The 23,106-nt window shown below is 41.3% G+C and overlaps 1 protein-coding gene across 6 annotated transcripts in view; it reads left to right on the top strand.

Annotated features, from left to right (window-relative positions):
• PRKAG2 (protein kinase AMP-activated non-catalytic subunit gamma 2) overlaps positions 1–23,106 on the top strand; it is a 321,755-nt gene that overhangs the window by 295,889 nt on the left and 2,760 nt on the right. For all 6 annotated transcript variants that reach the window (XM_075827366.1, XM_075827367.1, XM_075827368.1 and 3 more), the window contains 9 exons: positions 4,920–5,001; positions 9,367–9,425; positions 11,594–11,639; positions 11,984–12,038; positions 13,012–13,138; positions 15,091–15,256; positions 16,759–16,796; positions 21,284–21,430; positions 22,544–22,637. In XM_075827366.1, the coding sequence (XP_075683481.1) occupies positions 4,920–5,001; positions 9,367–9,425; positions 11,594–11,639; positions 11,984–12,038; positions 13,012–13,138; positions 15,091–15,256; positions 16,759–16,796; positions 21,284–21,430; positions 22,544–22,637 (814 nt within the window). The remainder of the gene's footprint in view (positions 1–4,919; positions 5,002–9,366; positions 9,426–11,593; positions 11,640–11,983; positions 12,039–13,011; positions 13,139–15,090; positions 15,257–16,758; positions 16,797–21,283; positions 21,431–22,543; positions 22,638–23,106) is intronic.

Genomic DNA, 23,106 nt, shown 5'->3' with positions numbered 1-23,106 from the left:
TCAGTGACCAATCAGCGTCATACACTTCTCATTGTTCCAGCCCTGCTTCTTTTACTGCACAATCACACTGTGCTGTGGATCATGCTGGGCTAGAACAATGAGAAGTGTATGAGGCGGATTGGTCACTGATTGGTCAGCGTCATACACTTCTCTTCACAATGCCCAGTTGGTAAAAAGTAAAAACACGCCCAGTTGGTCATTAAGAAACTAATTACCATAAATCTAAAATTGCTCAGAACTTGCTCAAAAATTATCATTTTTCAAAATAAAAACCACAGTTCTATACATTACAGCGCCGATCAGATTATGTAGGAGATGGGGCACTTATAATCTGGTGACAGAGCCTCTATAAGGGGGGATTCACACGAGCGTGTATTCGGTCCGTGCGGGCCGCGTGGTTTTCACGCGGCACGCATGGACCAATACAACTCTATGGGGCAGTACAGACAGTCCGTGCTTTTTGCGCAGCGTTTGTCTGCTGCGCAAAAAGCGCGACAGGTTCAATAACTCTGCGTATTTCGCGCATCACGCGCACATTGAAGTCAATGGGTTGCGTGAAAACCACGCAGGTTGCACGGAAGCACTTCCGTGCGAACCGACTGAAACCGCGCATCAGCTGTCAAAAGGATGAATGTAAACAGAAAAGCACCACGTGCTTTTCTGTTTCCGAACATCCAAACGGAGTGTCTTTGCGATGAGCGAAGCCGGACAAGCGAACCGAACTTCACCGGGTTCGGCCGAACTCGTTTTGGCCGAACCCGGCAAAAAAATTATCGGTACGCGACGTCAGGAGATAGTCACTGTCCATGGTGCTGAAAGAGTTAAACTGTTTCAGCACCATGGACAGTGACTTCCGATCCCAATATACATGAACCTGTAGAAAAAAAACCGAAGTTCTGACTTACCGATAACTCCCGGCTTCTTCCTCCTGTCTGACCTCCCGGGATGACAATTCAGTCCAAGTGACAGCTCCAGCCAATCACAGGCCAAGCACAGGCTGCAGCGGTCACATGGACTGGCGCGTCATCCAGGGAGGTGGGGCCCGATGTCGAGAGGCGCGTCACCAACGACGCGTCACCAAAGCAACGGCCGGGAAGTTCTCGGTAAGTACGAACTTTTTCTTTTTTTTCAACAGGTTTTTCGATATTGTGTTCGGCATTCACTGTCGAGGGTGCTGAAAGAGTTGGCTCTTTCAGCACCTTGGACAGTGACGGGCGTCGACTAGCCTCATCTCTATGATGGCGGCTGCGCGAAAATCACGCAGCCGCGCATCATACACGGATGACACACGCAGCTGTCAAATGGTTTTTGCGCGCGCAAAACGCTGCGTTGTTTGCGCGTGCAAAAACGCATTGTCCGTCTGTATCTGCCCTAAGGCTGGGTTCACACAGTTTTTTGCAGGTGGAAATTCTGCCTCAATTTCGTTTGGAAGTTTGAGGCAGATTTTCCTCCTGCCTGCACGCTGATTTTCGCTGCATTTTTTGCCCGCGGCCATTGATAAGAACTCCCATTAACATCAATAGAAAACCGTCCAAAAAATTAGGCATGAGAAGCAAATGTCTAGGTGCATTGGATACCTGGCTCCTGGAATTTGTGAAGCTGTTCATTACAGAAATCTCTGAACTCTACTTAAACTCCACGGTCAGGTGTAGATAAAAGTCAAATTCTTCCTTGACTTCACATATATAAACCGGTGCCAACATCGGCTAAGATTACCTTCATGATCTAGCACCCTGAACCTGTCTGACATTGCCTGCTGTTAGGGCATACTAATACATACACCAACAGTAGCTTAGATATATAATGTAAAAATAATAAAGTAAATTTAATTAATAAAAAAGCATAAGTAAAAAAAAATTGGGTTTAGGCCTAGTTCACAGTTTTATGACAGGCAGAAAAAAAATCTGCCTCAAATTTCTTTAGGAATTTTGAAGCAGAGTTTGAACTGCCAGCGTTGTTTGACGCTGGTTGTTTTTCTGTGGTTTTTTTTATACAGCAAATCAGCGCCGCAGGTTTTTTCGTCCCAATTTTATTTATTCTTTTCTGCAACCAGCCAAAAGCTGCCCAGGGAAAAAAAACAAAACCTCCTATTGAAATAATCAGGTGGCAGTTTGGGAAGTTTTTTGGTGCAGATTCCGACATGGTTTCCGTGTCAAAATCTGCATAAAAAAACTTAGTGTGAACTGACCCTTATGGGGCATACCTCACAAATGACAAAAAAAATATTTGGATATTCGTATCATTTTAACCCGTTAGTGACCGCCCATTAGTGTTTTTATGGCGGCCACTATCTGGCTTTATTTCGATGCAATAGCCTTTTTACTGCGCTGCATTGGAATAAATAGAGCAGGGGGCCGTTAAATCTGCAGGCTGGGGACATCCCTGCTCGAACGGGTGAGCGATATCCGTATCGATCTCACCCGTTTAACCCCTCGGAGCGCCGCATCTGAGGGGTTTTTAAGGGAGGGAGCTCTCTCTCTCATCCCACCGGCACCCTGCGTGTGATCGCAGAGTGCCGGTGTCTTCTATGGCAGCCGGGGGGCCTAATAAAGACCCCCAGGTGTGCCACTAGTTATGCCTGCTAGGCCATGCCAGAGGCAGATACCTGTCCGTTTTACACGGACAGGCAGTAATACACTGCAATACAAAAGTATTGCAGTGTATTCTTAAAGCGATCGGACGATCGCATATTGAAGTCCCCTAGTGGAACTAATAAATATGTAAAAAAATGTAATAAAGTTAATATAAAAAAAATAAGTGGGGGGAAAAAATTAAAAAACCCACATTTTCCCCTTACAAAATGCTTTATTAATAAAAAAACAACAAAAAAGTGAAGTTACACATATTTGGTATCGCCGCGTCCGTAACGTGTAAAGTGTTTTTTACTATGTAAAAGTAGTAAAACATACAAAATCTATATAAATTTGATATAGTTGCAATCTTAATAACCCGCTGAATAAAGTTATTGTGTTATTTATACCACATGGTAAACGGAGTAAATTTAGGAAACAAAAAAGTGGCGAAATTGCTGTTTTTTTTCTATTGCCCCCCCCCCAAACAAAAGTTAATACTTAATCAATAAATTATATGTACCCTAAAATGGTGCTATTAAAAAAATACAACTTGTCCCGCAAAAAACAAGACCGTATACAGCGATGTCAATGTAAAAATAAAAGTTATAGCTCTTTGAATGAGACAATGGAAAAACTCAAAAAATATCTTGGTCCTTAAAGGGGCTCTGTCACCACATTATAAGTGTCCTATCTCCTACATAAGGAGATCGGCGCTATAATGTAGGTGACAGTAATGCTTTTTATTTAAAAACTATGTATTTTCACCACTTTATTAGCGATTTTAGATTTATGCTAATGAGTTGCTTAATGTCCAAGTGGGCGTATTTTTACTTTAGACCAAGTGGGCGTTGTACAGGGGAGTGTATGACGCTGACCAATCAGTGACCAATCAGCGTCATGCACTCCTCTCCATTCATTTACTCAGCGCATAGGGATCCTGCTAGATCAGTATGTGCTGTCTTATACAAACACATTAACAATACTGAAGTGTTTAGACAGTGAATAGACATTCCACAGGATGTCTATTCACAATCTGTGCACTTCGTTACTGTTTCTATGGTAGTTACAGCAGAGGAAGCGTAATCTTGCTGTAAATGACAGGTTACAACGAGATCACGCTTGCTCTGCTGTAACTACCACAGAAACAGTAACGAAGTGCAGAGATTGTGAATAAACATCCTGTGGAATGTCTATTCACTGTCTAAACACTTCAGTATTGTTAATGTGTTAGTATAAGACATCTCATAAGGATCTAGCAGGATCCCTATGCGCTGAATAAATGAATGGAGAGGAGTGCATGACACTGATTGGTCAGAGTCATGCACTCCTCTGTACAACGCCCACTTGGTCTAAAGTAAAAATACGCCCACTTGGGCATTAAGCAACTCATTAGCATAAATCTAAAATCGCTAATAAAGTGGTAAAAATATCGTTTTTTAAATAAAAAGTACTGTTGTCACCTTCAGTACAGCGCTGATCTCCTTATGTAGGAGATAGGACACTTATAATGTGGTGACAGAGCCCCTTTAAGGCCTAAAATAGGCTGGTCACTAAGGGGTTAACTATCACAACTTGTATTAAAAAAACAAATTATAAACCTCATTTTTAGAATTACAGATAAAGTCATGCTGTATATGTACTTTAAAATATTGTTCAAGTAAAACTTCCTCGATCCTCAAAACCATGTACAATGAAAATGTAAAAATAAAAAAATCTACGGTTATAGAAAAAAAATACTTGTTTCACATGTTAGGTCACATAATCATTTCCAGCCACCATTTTTAAATCTTGTTTGGCCTTGGCAGAATTTTGCTGGATCATGACTGTGTACACCTGCCAGCTGTGTAGAGCACACTGCATGCGGATGCGGTTTCTGAGCCAAGATCTCAGAACCTGCGCTGTATATAGAGGTGTTTATTTATACGTGTGCTGCCAGACAGCTGACCGCACACAACAGTCATTGGCTGAATGCTAGCTGAGACGATGGCTTTCTCTCTGGACTTCCCCTTAAACATGTACGCTCGACTCTGCTACTCTGACGTACATAATCCCCTAATAGGACATATGGGTAGGGGTTAACTTTTTATGAGACCACCTCTTTTATGAGTTTGCAGGTTCTGCTTGCATTGTCTGCTCACTAGTTATAACGCCCTGCTGTCTAACAACACTTCGTCCATGGGTTCACTTCCCACCCAGTTTTATATCCTTAAGCCGTTTTTTTTTTTTTGTTTTTTTCTACTTAATTGTCTAACTTTATTCAACCCAGTTTTATACCATCTAATTTAGAATGTTTTTTGCTATAAATGAAAACAAAAAATCAATCTTATGTCTTCCTTACCTCTGCAGGTAAAGAAGGCCTTCTTCGCCCTGGTAGCTAATGGTGTCAGAGCTGCTCCATTATGGGAAACGAAAAACCAGAGTTTTGTAGGTGAGATCCATTCCAACAGTTGCAATCCGTTCTGTCATGGTTCTTTCATTCTTTGACTTTTTTTTTCTTCCTAAGGGCAGGTGTTTTTGTTTTTTCCTTAATTTAAAACTGATATTTTTTATTCATGTCTGTGTGGCCGCTGTTCTGCCCGCTGTCGCAGCACCTGGCATACGAAGCAGCAGGGTTCACGGCACTGCACTACAGGATAAAAATGACTTCCTACTGACCCCTAATTCTTGTATAGTACGCTATATATTATTGGTCTATAAGCATTTCTAGTTACTAGTAAAAGTAAATCATCTGTGTCTGCTGAACAAATGATATTGAAAGTAATTATTAGATCATCGTCTCTTTAGCTGGCGTTTTTCAAAGGGTATGTTCACACAGGGCAGATATGCTGCGTAAAGGCACACAGTGTATCCGCTATAGGCTTTGCATGAAATTCAGGCGGAAAACCGCACCAAATTGTGGTGCAGTTTTTTGGGCGGAATGTCCGCTGTGGAAAAATAGAAAAAAAATAAAAAGTCGTTTCATGTTTAGCTGTAGCCATGGTGACATGTCCCTCTGCCGTCCTGCAGCTCGGCCTCCTGGGATGACGTTTCATCCCTTGTGACAGCTGCAGCTTGTGATTGGCTGCAGCAGTTACATGGGATGAAACATCGTCCCAGGAGCCCAGCCTGGACGGAGAAACACAGTATTAGGCCTCATGCACATGGCCGTGCACGTAATCACCGACATCCGCAGCCCGCATTTTCGGGCCGTTCTCCCATGCAACGTATGGGAGCACGGGCCGTAAATTACAAAAGTAGGACAATTTCCATAATTCACAGCACAGTTCTACAACACGGACACCCTTCCGTAGCGATACGGAAATGTGTCCGCGGCCAATAGAACTGAACGGATCCGTAATTGCGGACCATATTACGGTCTGCAATTCCGGAGATTTTTTTTTACGGTCGTGTGCATGGGGCCTTAGAATTAAGTAGAAGATTTATTTTTTTCTGAGTTGCGATTTTTGCTGCTTTTTCCACTGCAAGAATTGCAACATCTGCTATTTGTAGCGGGTTTTACCTCCCCATTGCATTCAATGGGGAAAACCCGCAATAAAAAGCTGCGGTTACGCAAATACAATTGACATGCTGCGGATTTTAAAAAAACGCACCGCAGATACATTTTTTTAACGTTTTTCCTTATCATTTACGCAGCGTGTGAATGAGATTTGTTCAAATCTCATCCACTCTGCTGCTACTGTATTATGCTCCAGATTTTCCACAACTAAATATGTTGCAGGAAGTCAGTAGAATTTACGCTACGTGTGAACTTACCCTATTGGTACTACATATGGCTTATTTTCTGTTAGTGGCGGTCTCTGTTACTGGGGGGTCCTACGGCTGTCACTGTTAGGCTGGGTTCACACGACCTATTTTCAGACGTAAACGAGGCGTATTATGCCTCGATTTACGCCTGAAAATAGGGCTACAATACGTCGGCAAACATCTGCCCATTCATTTGAATGGGTTTGCCGACGTACTGTGCAGACGACCTGTAATTTACGCGTCGTCGTTTGACAGCTGTCAAACGACGACGCATAAATTGACTGCCTCGGCAAAGAAGTGCAGGACACTTCTTTGCTACGTAATTTGAGCCGTTCTTCATTGAAGTCAATGAAGAGCAGCTCAAGATTACAGGTGTCAAAGACGCCTCGCATAATACGAGAAGCAGCATTTACGTCTGAAACTACGCAGCTGTTTTCTCGTGAAAACAGTCTCTTTTCAGACGTAAAAGCCTCTCATCATGTGCACATACCCTAAGGCTATGTTCACACAGAGTTTTTTGCAGGCAGAAAATTCTGCCTAGAAAACTCGGCTCTTTTTTTTTTTTTTCTAAGTGGTTTTGCACCACAGGCGTTTTTTTGCCACAATTTTGTGACGTGTTTTTTTTACCTATTTCTTCAACAGGCAATGGGAGAAACCGCCTGCGGTTTTTTATATAAAACACGTCAGACCTTCGCAGCGTTATTTCTATTTACCCATTGATTTCAAAGGGGTTTTTGAGGCGGAAAACGCCTCAAGATATGGCATGTCGCTTTTTCCCACGAGCGTTTTTTTTCTGCTCAAGGGAAAAAGATACCTCCACCTGCCATTGAACAATGGGAGGCCATTTCAGACGGTTTTTTTTGCCGCAGGTTAACGCGGCAACAAAAAAACTTTTTAAAAAAACCTGTGTGTGAACAGGGCCTTATGACGAGATGATTACATAATGAAAGATAACTGCAAATGTTGTCACATATCAGGTTTGGTAAACCTTTTTCCACAGAATAAGGGTATGTGCACACAATATCGACAATTACGTCTGAAATTACGGAGCTGTTTTCAGGAGAAAACAGCTCCTGCATTTCAGACGTAATTGCTCGTACTCGCGTTTTGCGAGGCGTCAATTACGGGCGTAATTTTGAGCTGTTCTTCATTGAATTCAATGAAAAACGGCTCAAATTACGTCCCAAGAAGTGTCCTGCACTTCTTTGACGAGGCAGTCATTTTACGTGTCGTCTTTTGACAGCGACGCGTAAAATGACAGGTCGTTGGCACAGTACGTCGTCAAACCCATTCAAATGAATGGGCAGATGTTTGCCGACGTATGGAGCCGTATTTTCAGACGTAAATCGAGGCATTAAATGCCTCGTTTACGTCTGAAAATTGGTCGTGTGAGCCCAGCCTAAGAAGTAAAAGTTAACCCAAAAAAGTAGGAAGCACATATGGTACATTGACTCTTTTTCTACAGGTTTGTAAATGATGTCTCTATATCTGAATCGGAGCAGTGTAGTGTGACCTATTTTAGGCAACCATTTTCTTTTATGCCATTTTAGGGCACGTTTAGCTTACAGCGGAGGAGGACCCAAACTCCGGAGTCCCCTCTGTTCTCTAAAGACAAGAGCTGTGTTCACAACCAACTGTGAAAAAGCCTAAACAGCGCAGCTTCCCCGCTGAAACCAGTTATCCCTGGGGGCTTCCAGTAACAACCCCCATCTGCACATTCACTTTTTTAAGAGAAACCTGCAATATGAAACAAGGGTCCCCTATAATAACAGCGTAGAATAGTGATAGACGGCTACAGTGGAATGCAAATACTATCTAACTTATTCATAAAATCACTAAATATAGCATTCAAGCTGCACCAGTTGGAAAATTTACGGTGTGAAGTCTCGAAGATTACCCACTGCTTAATAGAACTATATAGAAAGTTAATACGCAAAACCAATGAGCTTCTAATTTTATATTTCGCTGCACATCTGCAGGGAGTGTAAAGTGCGTCCATGGAGACTGAGTTAAATACAGTTCTTCTCTGATCTGGAATGTAGGTTTGGAGAGGTTCTTGGAAAATGATGTTGATAAAAGACGTCTATATAAATAACTCCTTCACAAAGACTATTTACAAGCATGGCGTTAGTTGTCTGTTACCCTGGAGCTCGGAGCGTGTCTTTACACGATGCATTGCTGAGCAGCACTCCTCTCTGGGATTTGGTCATCTTAATGTCTGATCTTCCACCCCATCTGACAACTGGCATGAAGATATGCTAGTGCACTCTGGGCGGTAAATTTGCCAAAGACCCCTTCACAATATTCTCTACGTGGTTCAACTGCCCTGCCTAGTGTCCACTAACGTATCTCCACTCTGTCAGATCAGGAGGGCGATGAGACCTGAAGAGACGCTTTGACAATAGTTCTAAAAGCCCTACATCTTAATCATTATCGTACATTTGTGCTTGACTTGTCCTGATTTTCAAGTTTGGCATTTGTACAGCTGTGGACCAGACTGTAGAGGCACCAAAACAGGGGAAATGGGCAACTGCCCAGGGCCTCCAAACTCTAGAAGTCATAGGATGGGCTTTCAACCACAAAATGAGAGAAGAGCAGAACTTCTTTCTACCTTCAACCATTCTGATCTGTTGGTCATAATTGTCTGACCAGCCAAAGCTTCCACTTACCGTATATTCTTCGGAGCATGGCTGTTCTTTCCAATGAACTGGGTCTATTTAATATGTCAAAAACAAGGGAAAGCTTTAGTCGGTCTATGTTTGCATCAAGTGCCAGGTTAGATGTGGTTAAGGATATACTTGTTTCTTCTCCTTGTACTCGAAGGCCTCCGCCAACACCAAAGTTCAAAGGGATAAATTGTCTTTGTCCTATCCATACTTGGCCGCAAGCCTATTCCATAAAGAGACGCCATTGCATTTGAAGATCTATTTTGGGTCTCATGGCTCTACCATGTGTCAGTCTGCATTATATTTCTAGATCCTTTAAGGACAATGAACGTAACAGTTGAATTCCAGTAGGTTTCACCAATTCATGTTGTGCTTTATTTCAGGTATGTTAACAATTACCGATTTCATCAATATATTGCATCGATACTACAAGTCTCCAATGGTGAGTACCAGCACTTGAGCTATTTTAGTGGCTCTGGAGAAAATGGATGCTTAAGCATCTGAGGATTTTCTATCAATATTTTGGTTGAGAAATAACGAAGGACGAGCGAGGTGAGAAGAGATAAGACTTTACAATTACACCCCCTGTGCTACCAACCCGTTAATAGCAATCTTCTGGGGATTGCAGCTCTCGTTCGACTGTTTCCGTAACTCCCGTAAAGTTGCATGGAGCGCCATAGTAGAAAAATTTTGTATTGTATCTTTAGGTTCTGCTAAGTTGATTTAGACTTGATGCAAAGCACCAGAGGAGGAGGAGGTCTGGCCTTTTTGATGACCGCTCTTCAGGAAATGCAACTATGAGATCCAAACTGGAACTATCATCAACTCATAAGTGATGATATTTTTCCACTTATGCCCTTATGGTGCTTGCAGCTGGTAGTTCCCACGCATCGCCGTAAATGTGCGGCACAGTGATGATGCAGGCTCAGGGGATGAGCCTGCGCCATCCGCAGCAAATGGCAGCTGTAACATACCACTGACCACCCTACTGCAATTTCCGGGATCTGAGCTAGCTTTGATCCCAGCCATTTAACACCTTAGTATTATAATACTGACAGGCATAATACACTGCACTACATAAGTATTCCAGTGTATTATGTAAGTGATCATAACTAAAAAAGTTACCCAAAAAAAAATTTGCCTTTACAAAATGCTTTATTAGGAGAATAAAAACAAAAATTCCTATCGCCTCTTCCGTAACAACATAGATACAGCAGTGTAGCTAAGAATCCAGCACTGGGGTGAGATCTATCACTTACTAGAAGATGCTGCAATGTATTTTTGTGTCGCTCTCCTCTGCCTCTCTCTCTCTCACACTCTGGTCCCTCCTCCCCCTCTCCTCTCCATAGACTTCTATGGGTAGCTGTAACCTGAGCTGATAATCCGTCTTGTCTTGAGGAGACAGAAAAAGTAGTAAATTCAGAGTGAGCGAACAGTTATGAGAGGGTGGGGGTTCAGACGATTGAGACATAGGCCTTTTTCATTATTCAGATATATTACAAAGTTTCTTCTATTTATACAAAACTTGTTGAAAAGTTAGGGTAAGTTCACACATAGCGTAAATACTGCAGATTTTCTGCAATGTATTTAGTTGCGGAAAATCCGCAGCATAGTACAGAAGCAGAGTGGATATAATAAATAAGAAAAAACGCTCAAATTACCTGCGGTGCGTTTTTGTTTTTTTTGTATTTGCGTAATCGCTACTTTTTTTTGTTGTGGGTTTTCCCCATTGAATTAATATTCACATTTTTTGCGGCGGAAAAGCTGCAATTCTGGCGCAAAAAAACGGAAAATTTTATACTTAGAATTCTGGGCTTCTTCGTCCTGGCTGGCCTCCTGGGATGACGTTTCATTCCATGTGACCACTGCAGTCAATCACAGGCTGCAGCAGTCACATGGGATGAAATCTCATCCCAGGAAGCACGATCTGTAGGAAGTCAGAAGAAAAGGAGGCCATACTTATCCTCTGTTTTCCAAACGGAAACATTCTGGCCTAAAAACTGCGCTACAATTTTGGTGTGGTTTTTCCAATGGAATTCTCTGCGGCCGCCAGGGCGAATATGCTGTGTACCTTTTTTATGCAACATATCTGCCCTGTGTGAACTTACCATTAGTGTCCATTTAATAAGTTGTTTAATACATTATATGTACCCCAAATGGTGCCATTTAAAAATGCAACTTGTCAGACAAAACAAGCCCTCATACAGCTATAACGTTGGAATGCAGAGATGAAAAAAATTAAACAAATCGCTGCATTCTTAAGAGGTTAATAAATGAGAACTAATATTTGATTCTTATCGTTGAGGTGTCATATAATGATTCGAAGTCTAGGTTTGTTCCGAAACTGTCAAGAAGATCATTCGCCATTTTGGAGGCTGTGGAGCGCTCTCCTCCCTCTTCCTCCTCTCCATGCCTGTCAATCTTGTGTTTGTCGCTTCCATATTCAGACCTGTGTCTACTGTGACCTCCGGGACTAGTACACAAGGGGAGGGCTTGTTGTTGACGTGAATTATTACAATCTGTGTACAGCAAGGCAGCGTGTGTCGGCGCTATATCCGCTATGGGAAATGAAAAAATAAATCTGCGTCTATTCTGTATTTCGCACTATAGGTACAGATATATGAGTTAGAGGAACACAAGATCGAGACCTGGAGGGGTAAGAACGTTTCTTTATCATTAAGGTGTTTTTTTTTACCTCTTACAATGCTGTCCTGGGAGTAGATGTTTTGTGTCTTTACTAATGTGATTGCTTTGGGGTTTCATTCTGATAAAAAAAAAAAAAAAAGACTATTCAAACTATCATATCCCTTGTACTGCATTTATTCATACATTTGGTTGATGCATTTTCTGCTACTGCTAAACAAATCAATTATGAAGTGTATAATCAGTAATGTGTATATAGGGTGAAGTCTTCCACTATAGGGTATACAGTAATAACCTAGCTAGTGATTGGCCTTTGTTATCCGTGTGACTATTTCTAACATTACTATGTTTCTGCAGAATTGTATTTGCAAGAAACCTTCAAGCCTTTGGTGAATATAACTCCAGATGCAAGGTAGGGATATAGATGAATGGATTTGCATTAGTGCAGTCTTCTTGTTACAAAGCAGATGTCCTCAAGGACTCCCGCATTGCCATTTTGTTTATATTTAATGGAACACTAAACATATGAAATGTACAAAAAAATCAGGCTCGTCGTCGTCCCCTCCTCTTCTCAATCCTAATGTCCTTCTATCCGACAACCGGCTGCAGCAGTAGCCTCCCCGCTCTGCCCTGTCTGCAGTAGGACACACTGATTATTAAGCCTTGCCCCCACAGCCATTCATTAGACAAAAATTGAACAGATCAGCAGGAAATTCACCCCTGTGTCCTCTGCATGATATCATTGATTTCTAAGTTTAGTGTTCCTCCAAATAGAAATTCCGCATGGAGGTTTTTTTTTTTTTTTGGGGGGGGTTTTTAACAACTAAGATTATGCCCTTGGCGACTTAAACTGTACATCGAAGTCCTGGCGCTATGTAGTTGGTGGCAAGCGCTGGAAGTATACGTCATAGGCATGGTGCTGGCTTAGAAGCTGTGCCCGTACCGTCTGCAGGGTGTGGCAGCTGCACAAAAAAATAATTAAAATGTCTTTTTTATTGTGCATAAATAGTAAAACATAAAAAAATACTATATAGTATTTTTTTTATCACTGTAATCCTACTGACCTGCAGAATAAATTTTACACGTCATTCTAGCCATCTGCAGCAACCAATAGGGGGAGTTAACTGCATACTATTTATACATTGAACTGGACAATAACACTGTAGCTCCCCCAAGGGGTGGCTGCAGATAGTCAAAATGCTTTGTGTGATTCCAGCCGAAAGAGAATTTTAAGAAATTAGGACCCACAGCATTTTGAAACGTGAAACAACATTGGTTAAAGTTGGTGTCATTGTGTTCGCTAGCCAACATTAGTATTATATAATGTAACTCGTCATGTTGTGCTTTCTGGTAATATTGTTAAACATTGTTTGATTCCCGCTCAGCTTATATGATTCAGTGTATTCACTCATCAAAAACAAAATCCACCGATTGCCGGTGATCGACCCAGTCAGCGGGAATGCACTTTATATACTTACCCACAAGCGAATCCTCAAGTTTCTTCAGCTTTTTGTAAGTAAAGAAATGTTTCGTTTTTGTTTTTTTTGTGATTGTCTATTTATAAGTAGGAATCATCTGGAGTTATGGCTCCTAACATCATCAGTCTGGGCACATAACTGCACCTCAGCCGGAATTCTCTCTGCACTCTTACAGACTTGATAAGTGTCATGGGAATGTACTACAGCCGAAAAAAAATGCTTTCCCAGAAGTTCTGTGTCGTTTTTGTCCAGTCCTGTTCCGAGCCCAAACTCTTTAACCATTTTACAGTTCTAGACATAATCTACATAGAAGTTGAATATCTTTGTAAAAACATTTAGTTACGTATCGCTCAGTGGTCGTTGGTTACCGCTTGTATTATAGGCCAAAGCTTTATTGGAAACAGTCGACAAGCTTGTTGACAGACACGCCCCTAACAGCTTAGCTGAGCTTTTAAAATGCAGAAGGAGAGCGCGCTTTTAATCATTTTACTCTATGAACAATGGCGTTAATATAAGAGTTGTCCAAAAATTTCATTCATTATACGATTTCATCAACTAAAATAGTGTTCGGTATATTTAGTGCTAGTGTGACTAGTCCATTCTTTATCCATCAATTTACATTTCTCCCCTGTCCTATACTCTGCACTATAGGTATGTGTCTCACCATCCGTAAGACTAGAGTTGAGCACTTAATTTCTACATTTATCATGTAGATAATATATATAATTAGTATTTAGAGGCGAATACGTCATGTCACACGGTTAAAGAGGCTCTGTCACCAGATTTTGCGCTGCAATGTAGATTACAGTAACGTTTTTATTTTTAAAAAACGAGCATTTTTGGCCAAGTTATGACCATTTTTGTAGTTATGCAAATGAGGCTTGCAAAAGTCCAAGTGGGTGTGTGTAAAAGTAAAAGTCCAAGTGGGCGTGTATTATGTGCGTACATCGGGGCGTTTTTAATACTTTTACTAGCTGGGCGCTGTGAAGAGAAGTAACATCGACTTACCTGCAAACGCTGATGCTGCTGCAGAATCAACTGTAGCCTCTGGTGCCGATGTGGCCGACACGATGCAGGACCTGTGAGTGACGTCACAGGTCTGCACTGTCACAAGCTGGGCGTTCTGAAGAGAAGAGGATGTTACTTCTCTTCACAGCGCCCAGCTAGTAAAAGTATTAAAAACGCCCCGATGTACGCACATAATACACGCCCACTTGGACTTTTACTTTTAAACACACCCACTTGGACTTTTGCAAGCCTCATTTGCATAACTACAAAAATGGTCATAACTTGGCCAAAAATGCTCGTTTTTTAAAAATAAAAACGTTACTGTAATCTACATTGCAGCGCCGATCTGCTGCAATAGCAGATAGGGGCTGCAAAATCTGGTGACAGAGCCTCTTTAAAAGGGTTGTCCGCTTTCAGCAAATTAATGTTATTGTCTGTATAATGAAAAGTTATAGAATTTTGCAATATACTTAATGTATTAGTTTTTCTTGCCTTTCAAGATCTCTGCTTGTTGTTATTCAGTAGGAACATTCATTGTTTACTTCCAGTGAATAAAATTCTGTCCATGTTGAAGTATGTGTCTCCTCTAACTATCTCAGCATCCGTGTCCATCACATCACCATGGACAAAATTGTATCCACTGGAAGTAAAGAATGAAGGTTTCTACTGAACAACAACAAGCAGAGATCTTGAAAACCCTGATGAATTAATACAGAACTGTATTGGAAAATTGGACGCTTTGTGCGATTGCTTAGTGGACGCTTTGTGCGATTGCTTAGTGGACGCTTTGTGCGATTGCTTAGTGGACGCTTTGTGCGATTGCTTAGTGGACGCTTTGTGCGATTGCTTAGTGGACGCTTTGTGCGATTGCTTAGTGGACGCTTTGTGCGATTGCTTCGTGGACGCTTTGTGCGATTGCTTCGTGGACGCTTTGTGCGACCACATAATAAACTGGTTGTAATTCGTTTTCAATTACAGGTGTCCGAAATGCCAAAGCCTGCCTTCATGAAGAAAAACCTAGAGGAACTTGGGATAGGGACATACCACAATATTGCCTTCATACATCCCCACACTCCCATCATCAAAGCTTTGAATATATTTGTAGAACGACGAGTTTCTGCATTGCCGGTTGTGGACGAGTCGGGTAAATGAGTACATTTATTATTCTATAGATCGGTGACATTATCCATTGTATCAGTTATATATATATGTGTGCCATAATATTTGTCTTTATTAGTAAGGATTTTTAAGCCCCCTATTGCCCGAAGAATGTCTTTTTACGGCACATCGGAATAAGTGTCGGGAGAAGATTGTATTTTCCGGTTTCTGATGACTGTTTCCGCTGTCACCCATCGGTGGCCTGCGAATGCGATTGTGGGCTGCTGATTAATTGCCATGGCAGCTGAGGGCCTAACGAAGGTCTCCAGGCCTGCCATGGCTGTAGGCACGACCTAATAGACTTGCTGTCAGTTTTACGCTAAAATTCACTAATGCTTTGGTGTACTAAGTATACCAAAGCATTCTATCAGCGATCAGAATATTTGTGAAGTCCCCTAGTGGGGCTAAAAAAATAAGTAAATACAGTTTTTAAAAACGTTCATTAAAAAAAAAAAAAAAAAAAAAAAGTGCACAGAAAAAATTTCCCACAAAAAGTTTGATTTAGAAAGTGTAAAAAAAACCCCATATATGGTATTTCTGCAATTATAACGACCTGAACACTATAGTTATTTAACCCACAATTACTTTCTTTTCCTTGCCGCTCCCCACCCAAAAAAAAATTATAAAGTTAATTAAGTCCTATGTACCCCAAAATTGTACCAATGAAAACAACCTCATCCCGCAAAAGAAAAATCCCAATTACAGGAGGGCTACATTGACAAATGAAAAAATGTATGGCTCTAGGAACGCAGCGACATAAAAACAATTAATTTTTGTTTTTATTCTGCGAAAGTAGTAAAAACTCTATACATATTTGGTATCGCAGTAATCGTACTGACCCTTAGAATAAAGATAACACGTAATTTAGTGAACAGCATAAGTTTTCATAGAAAAAGATTGGCGGACTTGTAGTTTTTTTTTTTTTCCTACCCCCCCCCCCCCCTAAAAAAATTAACTTTTAGTTTTTAAATCATAAAGCCGCATTAAAACCCTTTTAATATTTCCCAAAATATTTTCTGTAATCTGTGTAGTATAATAATAATAAAGAGGACATATTGGGGGGAATTTATTAATCTTTCTACGCTGGTGTAGAAAAGGCGCAAAAGTTGCACGTTGCTACTTTTGTGGCATTTACCCCGCTCACGACACTTTACCAAAAAGGCGGGGGCTTCCACAGCCGGACAAATTTTAAATAACATGTATGCAAGAAATTGGAGTCCATTGTCGCGCAAATCTACACTAGCTGATAGCTGGCCTGGATTTTACTTTCTGGCACACACAAGGCTAGAGATGCGCCTAATTTTATGAAGAGGCGAGCAACTTTTCTTAAATAAGTCACATCTTACTGTAGCGCTCTGTAATTTATGACTGACGTATGAGACGCCAGTCCTAAAAAACTCCCCCCTGTGTGTCCATCTTGAGAATACTGTTGAAGACCTGATATAGCTGCATATATAACTAGTTCTGTTTTTTCTCTTTTGATTTCAGGGAAAGTAGTAGATATTTATTCCAAGTTTGATGTCATTGTAAGTAAATATATTTTTTCAATTTACTGTTTAAAATACTTTTCCTTTCAGAACTCTTCTTCTTTTAAGAACGAGTGCACCCTTATACCATGCTTGCTGAATGTATTGTTTTTTGTTTTTATTTAGTTTTTTTATGAAATTGCTCCTACGTGAATGGAGTCTATTTCATATCACGGGAAATTGTTATACATTAGCAATAAGTTTTACTCACTTTTTTGACCAATCACCTCTGCTGGACACTTTGTGTAACAACACTCAAGGATGAGATTAAGTCTTTTAAAGTAACACTTCCCGGAAAAACAGATCTTCTGTGTTATGCCTAGTCCAGGGCCCGAGGGGGCGGTAAATTACACACTTTGACGTTCTTGAAATACCAATGTCACGCACTTGGCCTAAATGTGTTTCGGTTTTGCCCAGAGTATTCAATTAAGATGACATCATTCAAATCTGGATGAAAAAGGAAACCTGTTGTGCCTTAAAGGGGTTGTGACGTCACAAACCTTTATATCTGATAGGCGTCTATTTACACTCCTCTGAGGCAATCCCGACAAATCTTTCTGTAGGTATTTCTTCCATTTATCAAAAAATGTTTAATTGGGGTGAAGGTATGAAAATAACTTGGTCAGCCTAGGGGGCAGGTGTGTGACCAATAATAAATCTGTACTTTTTTATTATTTTATTCAAATTAGTTTGCTTGAAGGGGCTTTTCATGACATGACTGGGAAGTGCAGAAACCTTTCATATTGCTTCCTATACCATTATGTTCTCTGAGCTGGTTTGTATTGACCAGGCTGCATGTCCGTAAAGCCAGTCTATGACCTTTACATATGAAGCATACCCATAGACCGTGTGGTAATGTGTGGTTAATGAACGCTTCCATACATTGCATTCCCTAAGGTCTCCACTTAGGGGTCGAATTGCAACAAATAACAGCTCGTGTCGGAGTCCTGGTGATCCCTTTGATAAAAAAAAAAAGGGTAAGGTGTAATTCAACCTTTTTACAAAATGTTACGGTTTAAAGGGTAACTAAACGTTCCACAACCTTCTGACGTGTTATAGTGACATGTCAGAAGTTTTGATTCGTGGTGGTTTGAGCACTGAGACCCCCCAACAAACGCTAAAATGAGGCAGCAGAAGTGCTTGTGTGAGCGCTCAGCTGCTTCTTTTCTGTTCGGCTTTTTCCGGAAAGCCGATGTAGCGGTGTACGGGCTCATAGACTTTCTATTGAGCCCGTACTCCGGCTTTTTCCGGAAATAAATGTATCGAACAGAAACTAAGCTGCTGAGCGCTTCAGCTGCTTAGTTTTAGCGATTGGTGTGGGCCTCCGTGCTCAGACCCCCACCAATCAAAACTTATGACATGTCACTATAACATGTCAGATGTTTGTCGAATGTTTTTAGTTACCCTTTAAATGTGAATAAAAATGTAAGTAACTTTACAAATATAGTTTTTGTTATATAATGTTTTGCTAATATTAGGGCTGGGCAATTAATCGAAAAATACGAAATCGAAATTCAGCACAATTAGTTGACATCTTGCGAATATCGGTTTTTATCAATTATTTTCTCCCAGTTTAAACTGTGTCTGCATCTTCAGGACGCAGATACAGTTGAATCCAATGGTAGAGCAGGAGACCGTAAGGTCTCTGCTCTACCATTCACTACGTATCGCTGGACGCTAGGCAGTCACATCAGCGTGCCTCTCTGTGCCGAGCTGCACAGACCAGAGGAGCAGAGTGATCTCCTCCACTCGTCATTGGAACGGGGTTAGGTTAGTATGTATATTATTATTTTTATCAGGCACTATTGGGGTGCAGCTATGAGGGCATTATACTGTGTGAGGGCAGCTATAGGGGTAGTATTTTACTGCGTGGAAGTCAGTTATGGGGGGCACAATACTTTGTGAGGGGCAGTTATGGGGGGCATGCTACTGTGGAGGGCAGATATATGGGCATTATACTGTGTGGAGGCAGCTATGGGGCCATTATACTGTGTGGGGAGCCCTATGTGGCAATATACTCTGTGGGGCAGTGTCAGAGGGTATATTATATACAAAGGGCTCGGGGGATAAATATTAATTCAGTGATGTAACATGCAAATAGGGGGTGTTCCCTAAATAATAGTTCATTAATCCTAATCGAGGTTACATGTTCAATTATTCGTGATTTTGAGTTAGGTTATAATTGCCCAGCCCTAATAAAAAATATATATATATAAAAGCAGAGGTTTGGAGCAGCACTGTGAACAAATGCCTTACTAGGCTGGTGCAAAGCTTCAAAAATAAAGGAGTGACCTCTCCTTATGTGTTAGATAGCCAAAAAAGAGAACGTGAAGCAGCACTCAAAGTGAATTTTGGATATATATATATATATATATATATATATATATATGTATGTATAATAATGCTTTTAGACCTCTAACCTAACTGCATAGTTTTTACTATGCAACAGCCACCTTAGCACCCACAATGCACTGCTCTCTAGTAACAGGAGACCTGCAGAATTCTGAATTTACCCGGTGTCTGAACAGTCAATAAAACATCATGTACTTTTTGTAATCCGTACTATATAAGTAAAGTATGTACAAAGCTACATTAATAATTTTTCACTGATTGGAGGTACAGTGCACTATAATCCTTTTTTCTAAATCCCATGTATTACTGATTTTGCTTCTAGCAATGGCACGGACTGTGTAAAGTCAATGCTGCTGGCTGCTCATAACTCTACAGTTAGAGACAGAGCGTCCTGCTCCTCTCCATGGCTCCCGTATGCAGAAACGCCGCCAGCGCTAGAAGCAAAATCTGCAATAGTGATTTAGAATTGGTGTGTTTGATGCAACTTTGCAAATACTTTTATATTGAAAATTACTTTTTTTTTTTTTTTAGATTCAGCTGCACTGTACTCAGTATACAGAGCAGTTGTAGCGTTTGCTATTCACTGAATCGGTCAGTCCCGTGGACCTGACGGGTTCTGTGACAGCAGGTTCTGCATGTCTGACACGCAGGATCCACTTGTATTCTATCACATATCTACTATATATTTTGGAAAGTTTGTTTGAAGCCCAATTTTTCATTGGTTTAAAAGCAGTCCATGTGACCGCTGCAGCCTGTGATTGGCCTATGATTGGCTGTAGCGGTCACATGGGATGAAACGTCATCCCGGGAGGCCGGACTGGAGGAAAAAGCAGGAGTTCTGGGTAAGTTAACTTTTAATACCAGTGGTAGTCACTGTCCCAGGTGCTGAAAGAGTTACTGCCGATCAGTTAACTCTTTCAGCACCCTGAACAGTGACTATCCGCTGACGTCGCCTAGCAATGCTCCCATAATTACGTGTGCACACACATAGCCACCCGTAATTACGGGAGCCCCATAGGCCTCATTCACACTTCCATCGCCTTTTTCACAGATCCGTGTGTCCGTGATTGGAACCATGTGCTTCCCGTGTGTACTCCGTGTACACATCCGTGTTTCAGTTTCCGAGAGGAAACTGAAACCCGTTCACACTATGTACACGATATTGTGAGTGACGCACATGCTATTCCCTGTCCAGCGGTAGTCACTGTCCAGGGTGCTGAAAGAGTTACTGCCGATCAGTGCAGCCCCTTTAACTCTTTCAGCACCCTGCACAGAGACTACCGCTGGACAGGGAATACCATGCGTGGCGCTCACAATATAGATGTTTCATTTAAAACATTTTTTTTAAAAACGCACCAAAAAAAAAATGTACTACTTACCCAGAACTCCCTGCTTGCCTGCTTCTTCCCCAAGTCTGGCCTCCTGAGATGACGTTTCAGACCATGTGACCATTGCAGCCAATCACAGGCTGCAGCGGTCACATGGACTGCCGCGTCATCCAGGGAGGTCGGACTGGATGTCAGAAGAGGGACGCGTCACCAAGACAACGGCCGGGGTACATATGAACTTATTTTTCTTAATATCGCTGCGTTCCAGCACTGATCAGCAGCCTCTTCTCTCTATCAGTTCTGACAGAGAGAAGGGGCTGCCGATTAGTGCAGTATCTGTCTGTATGTGTACCTCTGCCCGCCCGGCTGTTGCTAGGCAATGGCCCGGGCACCTTCCCGTAAGCAAACGGGAAGGTACACTTTTATCTAACGCTGGCCGCAAAATTACTAGATCGATTAAAAAGAAATAATCGTGGTCAATCTGTTTTGGATATATCAATAATACCAGTGAATAGCGGATGTTGTTACCTTCATCAGTTTTAGTCTCCAATCTCCTGTGTGTAATAACCATAAGACGGCAGATACCCTTTAATACTTTAGGGGCTAAATCTTGCCTAAAATTTTTAGACCTAATACAGTCTTCTAGGCTTTCCACATACTAGCAAATACCGCAGTATGTATGACTACAGTGGGTCAGTGCTTGGTGGGCCCCCCATTGGTTCTTACATGTAATGTATATAATGGGCTATATCCTACTGCTTATAATTAATCATACTTTTAATTGACGGATACATCATTTATTTTCAGAATCTTGCTGCTGAGAAAACCTATAATAATTTAGACATCACCGTGACACAGGCACTGGAACACCGCTCACAGTATTTTGAAGGTGTAGTAAAATGCAGTAAGCTAGAAACACTGGAGACTATTGTGGACCGAATAGTCAAAGCCGAGGTAAGGACACTTTTTTTGGTCATGTCCTGATTAGATTATCTCTACCAGTTGTCACTGAGATTTATAAAATAGCAAGTGGCATTTCAACCTGCCTGTGTATAATGATGTTTGGCCTTTTAATAGTAAATATGACATTTTATCCCTATGCCCTTATCAGTGTACAGTCATATGAACAGAAATTCTGGGGCACATGTACCAATAAAGTCACAGATGATGCGTTTGATGTCCAAATTTTCATTTGACTAATATTTTCTCCATATTCTTTAAATAATCTCTCTAGTAAATACCTGCTACGCATGTGTCCCAGTATTTCAAATTTTTAAAGGGGTTATCCAGTTGCTAAAAATTGATGGCCTATCTGATGGGTCGGGGTCTGACTCCTGGGAAACCTGCTGATCAGCTTTTTTGAAGAAGTACGAGCGCTGCTTCCCCTTCATATCTACTTGCTCACTGTGAGTCTCCGACACACGTTTGGCGGCAATTCACAGGTATTGCAGAATTCTCCCGTTAAAGTGAATGGGAGAAGGCTGCAATACCTGTTTATCGCCACTAAATGCGTGTTGGAGATTCACAGTGAGCAAGTAGATATGAAGGGGAAGCAGCGCTCATACAAGCATTGCACCTCTCTCAAAACAGTTGATTGGCAGGGTTCCCGGGAGTTGGACTCCGACCCATCAGCTATCCCGAGGATAGGCCATCAATTTTTAGAGACTGGAAAACCCCTTTAATTCTGTTTTCCTACATTAAATGTGGTGTTCAATTAGGCCAGCCCCAATAGGCATATGGATGTCATAGACGGGTACTCTAGTCGGGGACCCTCCGCTATTAGTGAGTGCGAAGAAGACCCAGTGCGACTATGTATTACATGGCCACCTGTTCATTTGAATCGGTGCCGTGTAATACCACATTTCTCCTGCAGTGGTCACTGTAGGAGAAACGTACGGCTGCCATTAATAGAACATATTTTCTACAAAACGAAATATGTTTGCCAGTTCTTTCAAAGAACAAGATAATGTATCAGTGCAGATTAGTACGAATAAAAAATAAATTGATCCAATATTAAAATAAAGAAATTTCCTCTATGACCAGTGTATTTGTGATTATTTTTCTTAGGTACATAGACTGGTTGTGGTGAATGAAGCACATAGCATTATTGGAATTATATCTCTCTCCGATATTCTGCAAGCCCTGGTGCTGTCTCCTGCAGGTGAGTAGAAAAACAACCCCCATTATCACACAAATAGAACAGCCATTTTGTTTTCTTATTTCCAGTAAGGCTTTGTTCACACGTTGCAGAACAGCTGCCGAATTTCCATCCAAAATTGGATGGGATTTCTGCAGCGTCTTTACAGTACCAGCAAAGGGGAGGAGATTTGTACAAACCTGATCCACATCCTGTGGACCTTTTCGGTCCACAAATTGCCGCATGTCAATTTTCTGCTGTGAAATTTTTATATTCATTGCGGAGTTTCCTTATTGAAATACAATGTATGTGACAAAATGAAAATCTGCAATGAAATTCACTCCATTTCTTGCAGATCTTCCTCTGTGGATTTCCTCTTGTTTTCCCTGCGAGTTTGCTGCTGAATAGTTCCGTAACAAATCCATTATGTGTGAACGTAACCCTAAACATGCAGAAATGATCCCATGTACTAAAAGTACATTATGAAATCACT

This window comes from Rhinoderma darwinii, chromosome 5 (genome assembly GCF_050947455.1).
Source record: "Rhinoderma darwinii isolate aRhiDar2 chromosome 5, aRhiDar2.hap1, whole genome shotgun sequence".
NCBI classification, from domain to species: domain Eukaryota; kingdom Metazoa; phylum Chordata; class Amphibia; order Anura; family Rhinodermatidae; genus Rhinoderma; species Rhinoderma darwinii.
Note: the sequence above shows the minus strand (reverse complement) of the source record. Positions and strands in the feature narration are given on the sequence as shown.